This window comes from Nerophis ophidion, linkage group LG14, assembly GCF_033978795.1.
Source record: "Nerophis ophidion isolate RoL-2023_Sa linkage group LG14, RoL_Noph_v1.0, whole genome shotgun sequence".
In the NCBI taxonomy this organism is placed as follows: Eukaryota; Metazoa; Chordata; class Actinopteri; order Syngnathiformes; family Syngnathidae; genus Nerophis; species Nerophis ophidion.
In genome coordinates this window covers 17,128,787-17,145,251 of record NC_084624.1, presented here as the reverse complement: position 1 = coordinate 17,145,251, position 16,465 = coordinate 17,128,787, and the positions used below count along the sequence as shown (strand labels likewise).

General features: G+C 42.3%; 1 protein-coding gene across 6 annotated transcripts in view; it reads right to left on the bottom strand.

The window, feature by feature from the left end:
* Positions 1-16,465, bottom strand: part of klhl36 (kelch-like family member 36) — a 58,981-nt gene that overhangs the window by 2,788 nt on the left and 39,728 nt on the right. For 2 of the 6 annotated variants that reach the window (XM_061919998.1, XM_061919999.1), the window contains 7 exons: positions 12,939-13,133; positions 10,390-10,512; positions 10,171-10,245; positions 7,517-7,738; positions 7,131-7,436; positions 5,589-5,810; positions 5,364-5,521 (listed from right to left, as the gene is read on the bottom strand). In XM_061919998.1, the coding sequence (XP_061775982.1) occupies positions 5,364-5,521; positions 5,589-5,810; positions 7,131-7,436; positions 7,517-7,738; positions 10,171-10,245; positions 10,390-10,512; positions 12,939-13,133 (1,301 nt within the window). The remainder of the gene's footprint in view (positions 1-5,363; positions 5,522-5,588; positions 5,811-7,130; positions 7,437-7,516; positions 7,739-10,170; positions 10,246-10,389; positions 10,513-12,938; positions 13,134-16,465) is intronic. The other 4 variants (XM_061920001.1, XM_061920002.1, XM_061920000.1 and 1 more) reach the window with 3 other exon arrangements.

Sequence of the window (16,465 nt, the reverse complement as noted above, 5' to 3'; positions counted from 1 at the left end):
CGCGCAATATTTCAGGATTTATGCAGATTCCAAAAACAGATCAGCGGTTACCAGAAGGTAAGAAAACTTCCTTTTGCATAATATTGTGAAACAAAACGCCAGATAATATGTCTTACCTTATACACCATAATAATACTCATAACTTTAATGCACCGACAATCCATCGGGCGGTGCGGCTTTTTAGCTTACCAAAGTCATACTAAAACATTTTGGTAGATTTTTGAGCGCCGTGTGTAATGTTCTATATTTTTCAATGAAACATATAAAATGTTGGTGTTGTTCACTTGAGTCATATTTCATCATAGTGCAGTCTACACGTATCGCTAATGTTTGACTGCAATCTACTGGTCACACTTATCATTACGCCATGTACCAAATAAAATTCCTTTGAGGTCAGTAAGCAAAACCAGAATTATTCAGCATATTAAGCGCACCGGGTTATAAGGCGCGCTATTGAGTTTTGAGGGGGAAAAAAGTATTTTAAGTGTGCCTTATAATCCGGAAAATATGGCAGTCTTTTACTGTCTTATAAGTCATTAGAGTCTGGTCCATCATTTTGATATATTGATCAACTGTGTCTTCTTCATCATACGTCAATACAAAGTGATTGCCTGTCTGAATGCCAAATAAAATGGAGCAACAAACACCAACATGTACATATGATTAGTCTGAGGCGTCACCAACGTCAGCCACCCGTAGTCTTAGCCAGCCACTCTATTTGGAGGAACGTTTACATTCAAACACTGCAAAACACGTCATCAGTCAACCCAATCAAATGTGTCCATGAAAATATATGACTCATAACATTGCAACTTTTGCCACAACTTTGTGAAAAAGCTTGTGCAGAATCAGGCATTTTAGACAGCAACAATCACAAAAATAAAGCCAGGAAAATCCCGATTGGACCTGACAAAAGTCTTATAATGTCAACATAAGTGATTGTCAACATAACTGAAGACAGCCATTGCTTGCAGAGGTACTTGTGACTGTGCAAAAACAGAAATATGCATATCTGATTAAAAAGTGGAGTGTTGAGCAGTGGTTAGTCTTAAAAGTGGAACTGCACTTCTTTTGGAATCGCTCACAATCATTATGAAAGACATGATGACGGATGGATTTTTTTTTATGCATTCTAAATATCAAATAAACGTAAATAAAATTCCGCTTACAACAGAGCCAATAGGAGCTCCACTAATCGGCCCATAAAAAACAGAAATTAACCATTCAAAAACCACCAACAATACTCAATTTACATTTCTTGATTTAAATATTAACCAAGTATTGGTGATATTGTTATTATAAGCCAAAACGCGGACTAACTACTTTTAGGGGCGCCGTGATCCCTAGCGTGTGTCCCTATGTTTCCATCATTGAGTGGTAAGCTGTTTTCTGCTTCCTTGCTCCTTGGAAGTTTAATGTAGATCATAAATATTGCATCTCACCAGGACATGAGACATCTGAGTGGGTGATCTGACAAGTTGGGACACTTTGACAGCCCTTTAGACCCGAGACAGGAGAGGACGACACGAAAAGTGTATTTCCCCTTTAAGGATCCAAGACTTAGCTAGGCATGGACCCGTATACCTTGCATAGAAAAAGTGAATATATCAAAACCACTAAAATGTTCCGTCATGCAGTCCATACGATATAAGTGACAGTGAAAGTTGCCAATCCTTCAGGTTCCGTGTGGATGCAGGGGCTATAACAGGAATCCCTGCACACAGCCCTGAAGGCTGACTGACAGATGAAGGAGGATCGTCTCCTGAACTTTTCTCTGCCAGTTAAAATAACAAAATCAGCTGTTTGTAAATGCTTCACCTTCCATGCTGGCTTCCGCTGTAGACATGTGTCTGTTAACTCTAGTGCCCCCACTTCTCCCACTGTGGTGAGTCAGAGTACTGCTTACTAATACCCAAGCACCTTGGCATTGGTGGACCACAGCCTTTAGCTTTTCTTTTCTCTATAAGGGTCCGATTTTCAATCATAATGCTTACATTAAAACCAATAAAGAAGCTGTGGGTTCTAGCATTCATGGTGTAAAAATTTACCTGTAAACATTATTTTAGCAACCTTGTGCAAGCAGACCAGCAGTAAGCCATGCTTTATTGATATAATAATAATAATAATAATGGATTGGATTTATATCGCGCTTTTCTATTGTTAGATACTCAAAGCGCTCACAGAGAAGTAGGAACCCATCATTCATTCACACCTGGTGGTGGTAAGCTACATCTGTAGCCACAGCTGCCCTGGGGTAGACTGACGGAAGCGAGGCTGCCAGTTTGCGCCTACGGCCCCTCCGACCACCACCTGTCATTCATTCATCGTTCATTCACCAGTGTGAGCAGCATCGGGGGAAAGGGTGAAGTGTCCTGCCCAAGGACACAACGGCAGCAATTTGGATGTCAAGAGGCAGGGAGCGAACCTGCAACCCTCAGGTTTCTGGCACGGCCGCTCTATCCACTGCACCATACCGCCCCGCTTTCTTCCTCTTTTTCACACACACACACACACACGCACGCACGCACGCACGCACGCACGCACGCACGCACGCACACGCACTCGCACACATGCACACATCCATCCATCCATTTTCTACCGCTTATTCCCTTTCGGGGTCGCGGGGGGCGCTGGCGCCTATCTCAGCTACAATCGGGCGGAAGGCAGGCACACACATACACACTTTTTCAGCTAATTTTACACCTTTTACTTTAATTCCACTGACATACACCTTAAGTCATATAACTTGGTATGACATGCTAACTTTTTCAGTTAATTTTACACTTTTTTCTCTAATTCTACAGCCATACGCCTCAGAATCATATCACTTAGTATATTACACATTACAAATGCTAAGTGATATGCATTTTAATGTTAGGATGGTAATGTTTAGGCTAGTTCTTCAGTTCATTTTGTACCATTACAACTAAAACTCATGGATTCGGACACTCGACGCCATCTTAAAAGTAGGCCAGCTTCCACCGACCTCCAGCCAGAGGTCCAGGGCACAAATAGCAGGCCCATCAAAATTATTGTGGGAAATTTATAATTACTATTACATTATTTGAAACAGACGAAAAGCAAAAAGTTTAATGTTTAATAACTGCTTTTGTGCTTTTTAGAAAAGTGTTTTTATTTTTTTATTTTAATTCACCTGATGTTTTATTTTAGTAAATGGCTAAGACTGCATCTGTTTAAAGTTTGTTGAAAAGGATTTTATGACAATACACAATAATGTAATGAATTAAAATTAAAATACCTCAAATTGTGGGTTTTTTTCAGTATTTTTCTTTAGATAAGATAAAAAAGATATTAATGAATTAATTACGAATCAATACTAATTTATCGCTCAATTTTCACTAACAATAAATAACAATAATAACAACAATAATGAAAGTATTTATTTCAAACAAAATAAAACTATGGTAAAAATATATTTTTTTATCATTGCAACTGGAAGATCAAGGGCTTTTAATTATTCTAAATAAGTAAAGACAAAAAATAAATAAAGTGGACTCTCAATATATGTTTGAAAAAATTGCATTTCAATAAATATTGAACATTTTGAAATGCAATTTTCCCCCAGTTGAAAAAAACTTGTTAATTTTGTTGCCTTTTTTGTTTTTGCCATCACATTCTAAGAAATTGGGAATTCTTGCTTGTTTGTGAGTGATGAAAGGTAATTTTGCTCACTTTTTTGAAGAATACATAATTTACACACAGGACATAAAGCTATGCAATCATCTATTTTTTCCCAAAAGGTTGTTACTTTGGCGTGCTTTTTAATAGCAACCAGCGAGCCTGTCTAGCGAGTATGTCTGTGCATTTTGTGTGCGTTAAGAAGCAGTCCCGCCTCCGCCCATGGAGACAAAGATTGTTTAAGGATGATAAGAGGGTTCACCCTGTTCATTTAAGTCTGCTATTGAATAAAAGCACACGTGCTAAGAGTGACCTGTTTGAAAGTAAGAGACGAAGAAAACAAACACACAGACAATTTGCCGGAAAAGTAATGGAGTTCATTTTCATTAATCATTTGATTAATTGTTAATTGATTTATTGACTATTAGACCAGACCTAACTGTAGTGTTTTTTTTGCAAAGACCCAAGGAGCATTTGGCTGTTTGAATCTCGCTTGCTCTATCCCTGTGGTTACTGGACAAGCCGCTCTGCCGACATAGTTGCCATATTTTCCGGACTATAAGGCGCCATTAAAAAATTTTTTTTTCCCAAAAAACTCGACAGTGCGCCTTATAACCTGGTGCGCCTAATGTACGGAATAATTCTGGTTTTGCTTACAAAGCAATTTTATTTGGTACACGGTGTAATGATAAGTGTGACCAGTAGATGGCAGTCAAACATAAGATATACGTGTAGACTGCAAATGATGGCAATATGTCTCAAGTAAACAATCAAAAATCTATCAAAATGTTTTAGTACGACTTTGGTAAGCTATGAAGCCGCACCGCCTGATATGCTTCAACATAAGGGCATTATAATGGTGTGTGTATAAGGTAAGACATATCTGCCGTTTTGTTTCGCAATAATATGCAAAAGCAACTTTTCTTGCTGATCTGTATTTGGGATCTGCATAAATCCTGAAAAATTGCGCAAATCCACCTTTGTAGTCTGTGACGACACCGTGGTTGATAAACCTTTTCTTTTTTCTCTATTTTCTTGTTATATGAAATTCAACCTCCACTATTGCCATTTGTAATATAAAGTAGTGTAAAGTTTTTACTTATATCTGTCAGTAAACTCGCCGTGAAAGCGTAGTGAGTTTACATTATTCACGCAAGGAACTCTAGTAATTAGAGAGTTACGGTTGGACGTTTTTTCACGGGACACATGTCCGGCCTCGTTGTTGTTTCGGATGAGAAGATTCTGCTCCGTTATTGATGTAGTAAAGTCTGAATTACATTAAAACAATTAGTCTCATCTTTTGATACTTCCTCCAATCCCATCTACACCAGTACAACAAAGATGTTGGGGAGAAGACGCTGCCTAAAGTGAGCCACGTAAATAAGACCGCCCACAAAACGGCGAATCCGGAAGCAATTGTCAGAAAGCGGCTTGAAGAATATCCATAAAACATAATCTATTCAACATTTTGACCAAATAATCACCATTACATGTTATGTACACCACAAGGAAGTGTTTTCAATTTAGAAAAAAAAACAACATGACTCCTTTAATGCGCCCTATATTCCGGTGCGCCTTATGTATGAAAAAAGATATATATAAAAGAAATAGACCATTCATCGGCGGTGCGCCCGATGGTCTGGAAAATACGGTGGTTTAAATAAAATGAATAGCTAATGTTGTAGTGAGTCACAGGTCAGTCTGTGGCTTGAGTAGTTTAATACCTTGGCAGTCCTGCTACATAGGACCAGCGGTCTTCAGCAGGACAGTATCGCTCCACAGAAGACAACGCTCCAAAGGCATTTCTTCCACCCACAGCAATCAAGCATTCTCCCACTGCGGCCAGGTAAAAGTTTACCCGGGGCTCATTCATCGAAGCTCCCTGCAGACATAGACAATGAGTTCAGCTGAAAGCCAAAGCATAAAGTGCTTAGTTTCTAGTTTGGTACCTTGGTCCATTGGTTGTGGCGAGGATCGTATCTGTACAGCAAGTTACACGCAGCATCTCCAACGTTGGAGGTGGACAAACTTCCACCTGCAACAAAGATAAAGCCTCCAAGCACAGCCAGGCAGTGGTGGCTTTGCTGAGTAGGAAGTTCAGTTTCTGTCTCCCAACGATCACCATTCAGCCGGCAAACGTTAGCACTGAGCTCCTCTCCTCGCTCTGACACCTGACAAATACAACAAAGACAGTTTGTTACGATCAGTTTTGTTCTTTCAGATCAGGCAGTTATTAACCTCTTAAATCCTGGGCTTTAGAGACTAGCTAGAAAAGACATATCCAAAATGAATATTTATCTGCATGCTTGTGAATATTGTAATTTAGGTCTTTGTATTGTCAGGATCTTTCTTTGTTTTTTTTTCCTCATCAGTCCCTCCTACCTCTCTGCTCATCGCGGACCTCGCCAACAAGATAAAAGTGATTTCTAATATTCGTTTATACATTTTTTCCATCATTTACAAATGTATTTCTAATTGTTTTTTGCGGGCAAAACAAACATTTTTCTATTAAAAATGTGTTTTGTCTTCAGATTTTTGGATTCTGGAGCAAACTGTCAAGCGACTTTGTTGTCCTTTCTGTGAATTTTTACTGTATTTTGGCTATCATTTTTGTTGTGTTAATGTTTTCACAACTGTACGATACATTGGCAGTTATTTGACTATACCCCAAAAGACAGCTTACAGTAAGTGCTTCATTTTTCAAGGGGCATGATACACATTTTGGAATCTTTTTTTCCCCCCCGCCTGAGTGCAGCTGGGATAGGCTCAGCCCCCCCCCCCCACCACGATCACCAACGAGACAAGCGGTAGAAGTCGGACTTATTTTACTAATTTAAACTTGTGATGTTATCTTTTCAAAATAGCTTTGAGAGGGTCAAAATAAAAAATAAAAAAAAACATTACATTATATATTTTTGTTAAAGTTAAAGTACAAATGATTGTCACACACATACTAGATGTGGTGAAATGATTCTCTGCATTTGACCCATCACCCTTGATCACCCCCTGGGAGGTGAGGGGAGCAGTGGGCAGCAGCGGTGCTGTGCCCGGGAATCATTTAATGCTGAGTGCCAAGTGCTGAAGTTTGAGTAATTTTGAGTTAAAAAAATCTAACTTTAATGGAAAACGTGGTGCGATGTCAGGGGGAGGTGGGTACTTTCAGAAGGAGCAAGTTTGTTTATTCGTGCTTGAACAATACTCAAGGTAGTGCTGAACCTAATCAACAGGCTCCTATTCATATCCTAGTCAATCAATTGCACTTATTTATGTCTTAACAATCCTATAAACCATTTTAATAATCAGGTAAGCAGATAAACAGATAAGCAGCTCATACAATAGATAAACATGATCAGGTTGCCAATAACACTTTAAATTAGGAAGCATGATTGAAAAGCACTGCTTAAAGTGCACTCCTGGACTGCTAACTTCATCTCTCAGTGCATTTAGCATGTAGAGCTGGAAAGAACAAAGATGACGGGCATTCGGTGTACCTCTCCACCAATCAGCAACAAGCATTCCTCTCCTCCCCTCAGCATAGTGCGTCCTGTTTGCCGAATCGGCTGCTCGCTTGTGCTTCGACAGTACTCCAAGGCTTCCTCCACCATGGCCTTACAACTGGCCTCAGCTGGAAAAAGTGTTTGCAGTGTCGGCAGCACCTGGTCGACCAGGTACTCCACCGGCATCAGCGGAAAGCGAATGTGGGACAGGAGCTGTTTGGCATGGATTTTCCGCTCAAGAGTTTGAGCGAGCCAACGTAAAATTGTCTGAAACAGCTCCTGCTCATCGTGGTGACAAATCTGCCGGTCATAAAAGGAGGTTACTTGGATTTTCTTCTTATCCACATGACAGTGAACATTGCAAAAAGAAAAAACAGTACTTGGTTACTGGAGAGGTAAGCGGTTAGCTTGTGCAAAGGAATGTCACGAAGAAAGTTTGGGGTGAAGGAGAGGGTAGCAAAATGTTTGAGGAGGAAGTCATCGATGGAGGCGTCAAGTCGCTGTAGACTGTAGAGCTGAGCCAACTCCTGCAGGTACAAGTAGTTCTCCTCGCTCACCTCCTGCTGCAGAAACTGGCAGCAGAGATCCACCACTTTCCATACCTGAACCATTATATATTTATTATTATTGCTTCAATCATAAATGGACTCTTCACCAAGGATTAAACATCCCTTATATAAAAGTGTGAAACAGTACAGGTGTACAGTAGTAGTGTACAGGGAACCTGTTTAAGTCGACGCCCCCAAGATTGCCTGACTTGAAGTAGGAGGTTGCTGACATAACTAAAATCAAAACTAGACTTTGATTGTACTTTAACTTGTGATTTGTCCCGAAAACAAGGAGACTGGGTGATCATTTCTGATGAACATTCATCCATTTTCTACCGCTTGTCCCTTTCGGGGTCGCTGGAGCCTATCTCAGCTGCATTCGGGCGGAAAGCGGCGTACACCCTGGACAAGTCGCCACCTCATCACAGGGCCAACACAGATAGAAAGACAACATTCACACTCATATTCACACACTAGGGCCAATTTAGTGTTGCCAATCAACCTATTCCCAAGTGGATGTCTCTGGAGGTGGGAGGAAGTTTGTGATTTGCGATTTCCATCCATCCATCTTCTTCCGCTTATCCGAGGTCGGGTCGCGGGGGCAACAGCCTAAGCAAGGAAACCCAGACTTCCCTCTCCCCAGCCACTTCGTCTAGCTCTTCCCGGGGGATCCCGAAGCGTTCCCAGGCCAGCCGGGAGACATAGTCTTCCCAACGTGTCCTGGGTCTTCCCCGTGGCCTCCTACCAGTTGTACGTGCCCTAAACACCTCCCTAGGGGGGCGTTCGCGTGGCATCCTGACCAGATGCCCGAACCACCTCATCTGGCTCTTCTCGATGTGGAGGAGCAGCGGCTTTACTTTGAGTTCCTCCAGGATGGCAGAGCTTCTCACTCTATCTCTAAGGGAGAGCCCCGCCACACGGCGGAGGAAACTCATTTCGGCCGCTTGTACCCGTGATCTTATCCTTTCGGTCCTGACCCAAAGCTCATGACCATAGGTGAGGATGGGAACGTAGATCGACCGGTAAATTGAGAGTTTTACCTTCCGGCTCAGCTCCTTCTTCACCACAACGGATCGATACAACGTCCGCATTACTGAAGACGCCGCACCGATCTGCCTGTCGATCTCACGATCCACTCTTCCCTCACTCGTGAACAAGACTCCTAGGTACTTGAACTCCTCCACTTGGGGAAAGGTCTCTTCCCCAACCCGGAGATGGCATTCCACCCTTTTCCGGGCGAGAACCATGGACTCGGACTTGGAGGTGCTGATTCTGATTCCGGTCGCTTCACACTCGGCTGCAAACCGATCCAGTGAGAGCTGAAGATCCCGGTTAGATGAAGCCATCAGGACCACATCATCTGCAAAAAGCAGAGACCTAATCCTGCGGTGACCAAACCGGAACCCCTCAACGCCTTGACTGAGCCTAGAAATTCTGTCCATAAAAGTTAAGAACAGAATCTGTGACAAAGGACAGCCTTGGTGGAGTCCAACCCTCACTGGAAATGTGTTCCGACTTACTGCCGGCAATGCGGACCAAGCTCCGGCACTGATCGTACAGGGAACGGACCGCCACAATAAGACAGTCCGATACCCCATACTCTCTGAGCACTCCCCACAGGACTTCCCGAGGGACACGGTCGAATGCCTTCTCCAAGTCCACAAAGCACATGTAGACTGGTTGGGCAAACTCCCATGCACCCTCAAGAACCCTGCCGAGAGTATAGAGCTGGTCCACAGTTCCACGACCAGGACGAAAACCACATTGTTCCTCCTGAATCCGAGGTTCGACTATCCGGCGTAGCCTCCTCTCCAGTACACCGGAATAAACCTAACCGGGATTTAATTTGCGATTTAATATGCAATTAGTTCTTTGAAGTCTTCCTCATATATTTTTTTTCCTACAAACACCCGTAATGAACTATATTGGTGTTGTGTAATATAGACCATATACAATATAAATGACATAAATTTGGCAGTTGTTGTAAAGACTATTGTAATATCAGGATAACACATGTTAATGCGGCAACCTGCGTGGCTGCAGGTTCACACCATCTTGCACATGAAAATGTGAGCGTGTGTACTGCAGCACACCTGCGCATACTTGAGTGCACACAATGCGTACTTCAGCACACATCAGCCATAATCAAAGGTATATCCTCAAGTGTCTCACAGACAAGTTTAAAATACCGAACCAATTATTGGACTGGTGTAGGGCTGCCTGATTAATCAACATCGAGGTTTTAATTAGTGCAAGAACAAATAACCGCTGTTTTGAATGCGAGGGGAACAGTACCGGAAGAGAGGGATAAGTTAAGGATAATTAGTACTGATCGTCCTAATACTACAAACTTAATGAGTTTCCAAGGAAGTGGGTTGAGTGGACATTATGTCTGTTTTGTCCCATTAATGAGTTGTTAAAGTTCTTCGAACGTTACCTCCTCAAAATGAGAGATTATTTTGAAAAGCATTTGTCTTAATGCGTACATTTGCAATTACGTTTATAGGACCCAGGTGGAGTTGGCCGGTCGCTTCTTTAATCTCCTTTATGAGCTCAATATTCTTGGAAAGAAAATAATTGCATGTCAATAGTTCAATAGTAAATGAATATATTATAAATATAAACACTGAAATCAATACAATACATTTAAAGAAAATAATTTGTAGTAGAATTAATCACAAATTGATTGTCTGACAGTCTATTACCTGTAAGTGATGAGCAGCTTGTAGCACAGATTCAATATTCCTGCCGTCCAATGGAAGCTCTCCAGTATAAAAGAAGTCCAGGACTGTCTTCAGACCAACGTACGACAAACCAAAAAGCTGCACCTACATGCAAGATGGGGAAAATGCAGTTGAGTACATAACATAAAAACATCCATCTATCCATCCCTTTTCTATTGCTTGTTCCTCTCCTAACACAGGTACTCTTGGCAGATACTATAGCGACTCAAAATCTACCTGTCATTTGAAAGTCAGCTGAGTTCATAACAAAGTTCCTGGATGTAATGTTGTGAATGGATTTAATGCAGCAGCAGAATGTTTGGTGCTAGCGGGTGTATAATATAGCCAAGAATCATGGATGCATTGGAATTCTGGGTAATTCTTATGTTGCATTTATAATGTGTTACAGAGCCAATGTTCTCCAGAAATGTGTTTGTTATTCTTGTTTGGTTAGGGTTTACAGAGTGTGGCGCATATTAGTAAGAGTGTTAAAATTGTTTTATATCACAACCATTAGTGTGATCTGTATGGCTGTGGAACAAGACCCCTGGTTTACACATGGTATATGCAAAAAAAAAAAAAACTCCTCCATGATTTTGAAAATGACGGCAGGGGAAGCGTCACTCGTGACGTCACGAATTTGACCCAGCGGGAAAAGCCAGCATGCGCTAATAAATTTGGTGAGCGAGTTTGACCCGGCAGTAAGTCAAGGCAGGCGCATATTACATGCTCAGCGGCAATTCAAGGACATACAGTAGTTTATCAATAGACAGTATCCTATAAACTGTCTGTAAAGCGTGTAATATAGCGTCTCACAGTGGTCAACAAAAAGTATGGTTACCGAGCTCAGCTTTCTCCTCTAGTATGACACTTTGCCCTTTCCCCCAGTGCCGCTCACACTGATGAATGAATGGTGGGCGGTGGTCGGAGGGGCCGTGGGCGCAAACTGGCAGTCGGTGCAAACTGGCAGTCACGCTTCCGTCAGTCTACCCCAGGGCGGCTGTGGCTACACATGTAGCCTACCACCACCAGGTGTGAATGTGGAGTGAATGAATGATGCGTTCTCACTTCTCTGTGAGCGCTTTGAGTATCTAATAGAAAATCGCCATATAAATGTTATTATTATTATTATGGATAAGCTCATCAATCTAGGTATTTTTGTTTAGTGGTCCCTTGAAACATTGTAGTGTTGATGTTGAATTTAGGTATTTGTTTTCTGTTAGACTCCATTATCATTGTCGTTGGCGAAACAGTGTCAATTTTAATGTTTGCCTAGGCACTTGATGTCATAGACAACAAGTATTTTTGCTTCTGGACCTCCATTAAATTGATGTAGATGTTACAGTTAGCGTTCCAAGTTCCCTGAATTTATTCCCGCTTTCTCAAGTGGCGTGCTTTCTTGGCTATTTCAGCACTAAGTTTTGTGAGGTGCTCATTCATTTACACATTTGTACCATTCAGCTTCTTTCCCTGTTTCAGCAGGGCCATTTTAGATTATTTGTTAACGAGAGTCACAAAAATGACCGTAGTGGTGTTGTATTTTCTTTCATTCAGTGGGATGCATGTTGTGATTGTATTAACGTTGATTTTAATTTCTTTTGATTGCAGAAAGTTGACTACTTGCTGATCTGCTGAGGCAACATCCATTTCATCTAGTTCTCCATGTCTCACAGCTTTCGCGTAGTGTCTAGGTTTAATTGGGTTCCCTGTCACAATGATATCACTCATGATATTCATCCACATGTCACTGCAATCATTTATTCTTGGAGAATCTTTACTTCGTGACACATTTCCTGAAAATGTATTATTCTGTGTTTGCAGACTTTCTATATTATCCTGCAGTTTTTTCAGATCTTCTTTGTATTCTGTATTTGCTTTTCTCAGATTTTCATGAAGTTATCTTATTACTCTTTTCAAGTCTGCTTGGTGAGCTAATCTTGTATTTTCTATGTCATCGACTATTTTTTTTCGCACCAAGTCTTGCTTCCAGTCTTGTCCTGTATCCAACATCAAATCTTGCTTTTCCTCGTCTCCTGTGTCCAGAGAATCATTTGATTCAGATGACATTGCAGGTTTTGAGATTTGAGTTTTTCTTCTACATTTTGACATCGGAGCAGCTCACTGATGTCAGTACCTCTCGTAACAACTCACTAACGGCAGTTGTTTCTTTAACGACTTACAGAAATTTAAACTTTTTTATTTCAACAATTTCGTACCTTGCGCTGTTCAGAGATCAACTTCTATCATTCTCTGACGTCAGAAGCACTTTAAGACAGCTTCAAAAGCTCAGCGTACTTACTAAAATAATCGATAGCTGCAGCACAAGCTACTTCTGTAATCCAATAAAAGCTAAACCGGTTTTGAATTATCTAAGTAATGTGTTTGTATTTCATTGGTAAATAAAAAATGGGTAAAATATCTGACAAAATTGTAAATTAAATGTAAAGATTTTACTTTCAGTCTATATTACCTAGCTCTCACCTGAAGACAAATGTTTTTTTGATTTAGTAGAAGAATCCTACAGTGCACACCTGTGGTTGTTGCTTCTCTCTCATTCCCAAAGTGAACATAGCATGAAAGTAAGGGCTGCAGACGGCCAGCAGGGCTCTGTGAGCGTGAAGAGGTTGCTTGTCAGCCGCCAGCACCACATCACACAGGTGGCTGTGTTGTCGCTGCTCATTGAGCCCCTGCAACAATTCCACTGCTTGATCGGCCCACAAGAACACCTGGCAACGCAGCAGACATGTAGTTACAAAACTATTATTAAATCCATAGTATAACACTTGTTGCATGTACTTTTAGAATCCAACTACTGAAATAAAAGAAAATTTCAAAGATACTCGTAATATATTGATACGTAGGCCTAGGCCGAAAACAAATTTTGCTCGACGAGATATTGACCTACAAATTATTGACCGATAATATTATTTCCATTAATTTATTTGAGACCAAATTAATCACTAATGTAATGACGATACATAATATTCATTGGAAGAGTACTCTTTTAAATACAATTAACTTGTATTTCTAGAATATTTCAACATTGAAAGTGAAATGTAAACTTTTAAATACCAAGTTAAATAAAAAAAACACAAAAATTGTCTGTAAGCAAACTTTTGCACTTGAATTATCAAATTAATAAAATGTGTGCAAAACTTGGCCATAAGTGTCCGATTATAAAGGAGTTGGATCAATCTCTCGATGAAGGGGCTAGCTGCAGCCAGCCAAATTTTAAAACTGTCTGCATTATTTTATTTACAATAAATACATTGTTTATCGATTTTTGACGTTTACTAATCAATCTTATAATCATCCATGTCACGTTTTGAAGACGATTACAGCAGTTTTAGAAGCCCTAAGGCTGCCCATCGGAATGGATGGAATGGGCAGGGCTGTGGGCACTCAGACGTTAGCGATCTCGGAATTGAAGCGCAAATTGGATAACATTTCGGATAAACTTTTCACTCTACAAGGCGAAATTATGATCAATCAGAGAGCCAGAATGAACAATTAGATCAGAAAAAACATTGGAATGTGTCTGCTTGCCTGAAATGAATAACAATCCTTATCTACAATTCGATTTCCTACCAAATGGCATTGGCCAAGCTGTGCTGTAAACATCCCAGTGAGCCTCGCCCAGTTAAAGATGCCCTTATTCTTCTAATCTTCTTCAAGAACACCTGTGATGTTGAACTCTGTTTTGTGAACGCCGAGCAAAGCGACATCCAGGCCAGTAGACATAACACTCACAAATGGACTTCCACACAAATGTGCACACATATCCCCACCCCATGCCTTAACCGCTCTCGTGGTGTGATGGTGTACGGAGCAGCGCCCTGAGGGTGGCAGCTTCGAACTGGATGCCCCCCGTCCCCCTCCACCCCTACTGTTGCTAGTTTCTTGTGCCGTGACATGTATTCATATGTGCAACTGTGCTGGAGGTTTTTTTATAGACTTCAGCTCAGCCTTTAGTACAGACATTCTGCATAAGCTAGTACATACATTTAATGACCTCGTTTTGGGCAGTTGACTGTGTTTGTGGATACAGGACTTTCTCAAAAAAATCCCCACAAACTATCCGTACGGGGAAATACACCTCCTTAACCTTCATCCTCAGTAGAGGCACAGCGAAGGGACGTGTCCTGAGTCCATTACTCTTCTTCATTTTCACCAACGACTGTACTCACGCACACCCCAATAACACCATGGTTGAGTTTGCCGATGATACCACTGTTGTAGGACTGATTTCAGAGAACAACGAGACAGTCTACAGAGAGGAGATCAGGAACCTGACAGACTGGTGTATTGACAATAACATGAAACTATACATCTCCAAACAAAAGCGATGGTAACTGACTTCGGGAAAACCAAACAAACAAACAGAAGGCCAGCAGCATCGCATTGGATAAAAATACCTTGGGTATCTATAGCTAGAAAAAGGTTCAGGTCCCTCATAAGCAAAATAAGACTATGAATAGCTTCTGTCCACGGGCTGTAACAAACATTACCTCCATCAACTGACAAGCCAGACTAGGACTGTGTGATGAAGAGAACTTTTACAATGTTTATGTCAATCCTTCCATCCATCCATCTTTTTCTGCTTATCCGAGGTCAGACGCGGGGGCAGCAGCCTAAGCAGGGAAGCCCAAACTTTCCTCTCCCCAGCCACTTCATCCAGCTCCTCCCGGGGGATCTCGAGACATTCCTAGGCCAGCCGGGAGAGATAGTCTTCCCAACGTGACCTAGGTCTTCCTCGTGGCCTCATACCGGTCGGACGTGCTTGAAACACCTCCCTAGGGAGGCGTTCGGGTGGTATCCTGACCAGATGCCCGAACCACCTCATCTGGCTCCTCTTGATGTGGAGGAGCAGCCGCTTTACTTTGAGCTCCTCCCGGATGACAGAGCTTCTCACCCTATCTCTAAGGGAGAGCCCCTGCCACCTGGCAGAGGAAGCTCATTTCGGCCACTTGTACCCGTAATCTTGTCCTTTCGGTCATAACCCAAAGCTCATGACCATAGGTGAGGATGAGAACGTAGATCGACCGGTAAATTGAGAGCTTTTCCTTCTGGCTCACCTACTTCATCACCACAACAGATCGATACAGCGTCCGCATTACTGAAGAAGCTGCACTGATCCGCCTGTCGATTTCACGATCCACTCTTGAACAAGACTCTCAGGTACCTGAACTCCTCCCCAACCCAGAGATGGCACTCCACCCTTTTCCGGGCAAGAACCATGGACTCGGACTTGGAGGTGCTGATTCCCATCACAGTCGCTTCACACTCGGCTGCGAACCAATCCAGTGAAAGCTGAAGATCTTGGACAGATGAAGCCATCAGGACATCATCTACAAAAAGCAGAGACCTAATCCTGTAACCACCAAACCAGATAGCCTCAACGCCCTGACTGCGCCTAGAAAATTCCGTCCATAAAAGTTGTAAACAGAATCGGTGACAAAGGGCAGCCTTGGCGGAGTCCAACCCTCACTGGAAACGGGTCCGTCTTACTGCCGGGAATCCGGACAAAGCTCCGACACTGATCATACAGGGAGCGGACTGCCACAATCAGACAGTCCGATACCCCACATTCTCTGAGCACTCCCCACAGGACTTCCCGGTCAAGTACATGTAGACTGGATGGGCAAACTCCCATGCACCCTCAAGGACTCTGCGGAGAGTATAGCGCTGGTCCACATTTCCACGACCAGGACGAAAATCACACTGTTCCTCCTGAATCCGAGGTTCGACTATCCGGCGTAGCCTCCTCTCCAGTACACCTGAATAGACCTTACCAGTAAGGCTGAGGAGTGTGAGCCCACGATAGTTGGAACACATCCTCCGGTTACCCTTCTTAAAAGGGAGGAACCACCACCCCGGTCTGCCAATCTAAAAGGTACCGCCCCCAATGCAGAATTTTGCCAACCAAGGCATCCCCACAGCATCCAGAGCCTTTAGGAACTCCGGGCGGATCTCATCCATCCCCGGGGCTTTTCCACCGAGGACATCTTTAACGACCTCTGCAACCTCAGCCTCAGAAATAGGAGAGCCCATCACAGAT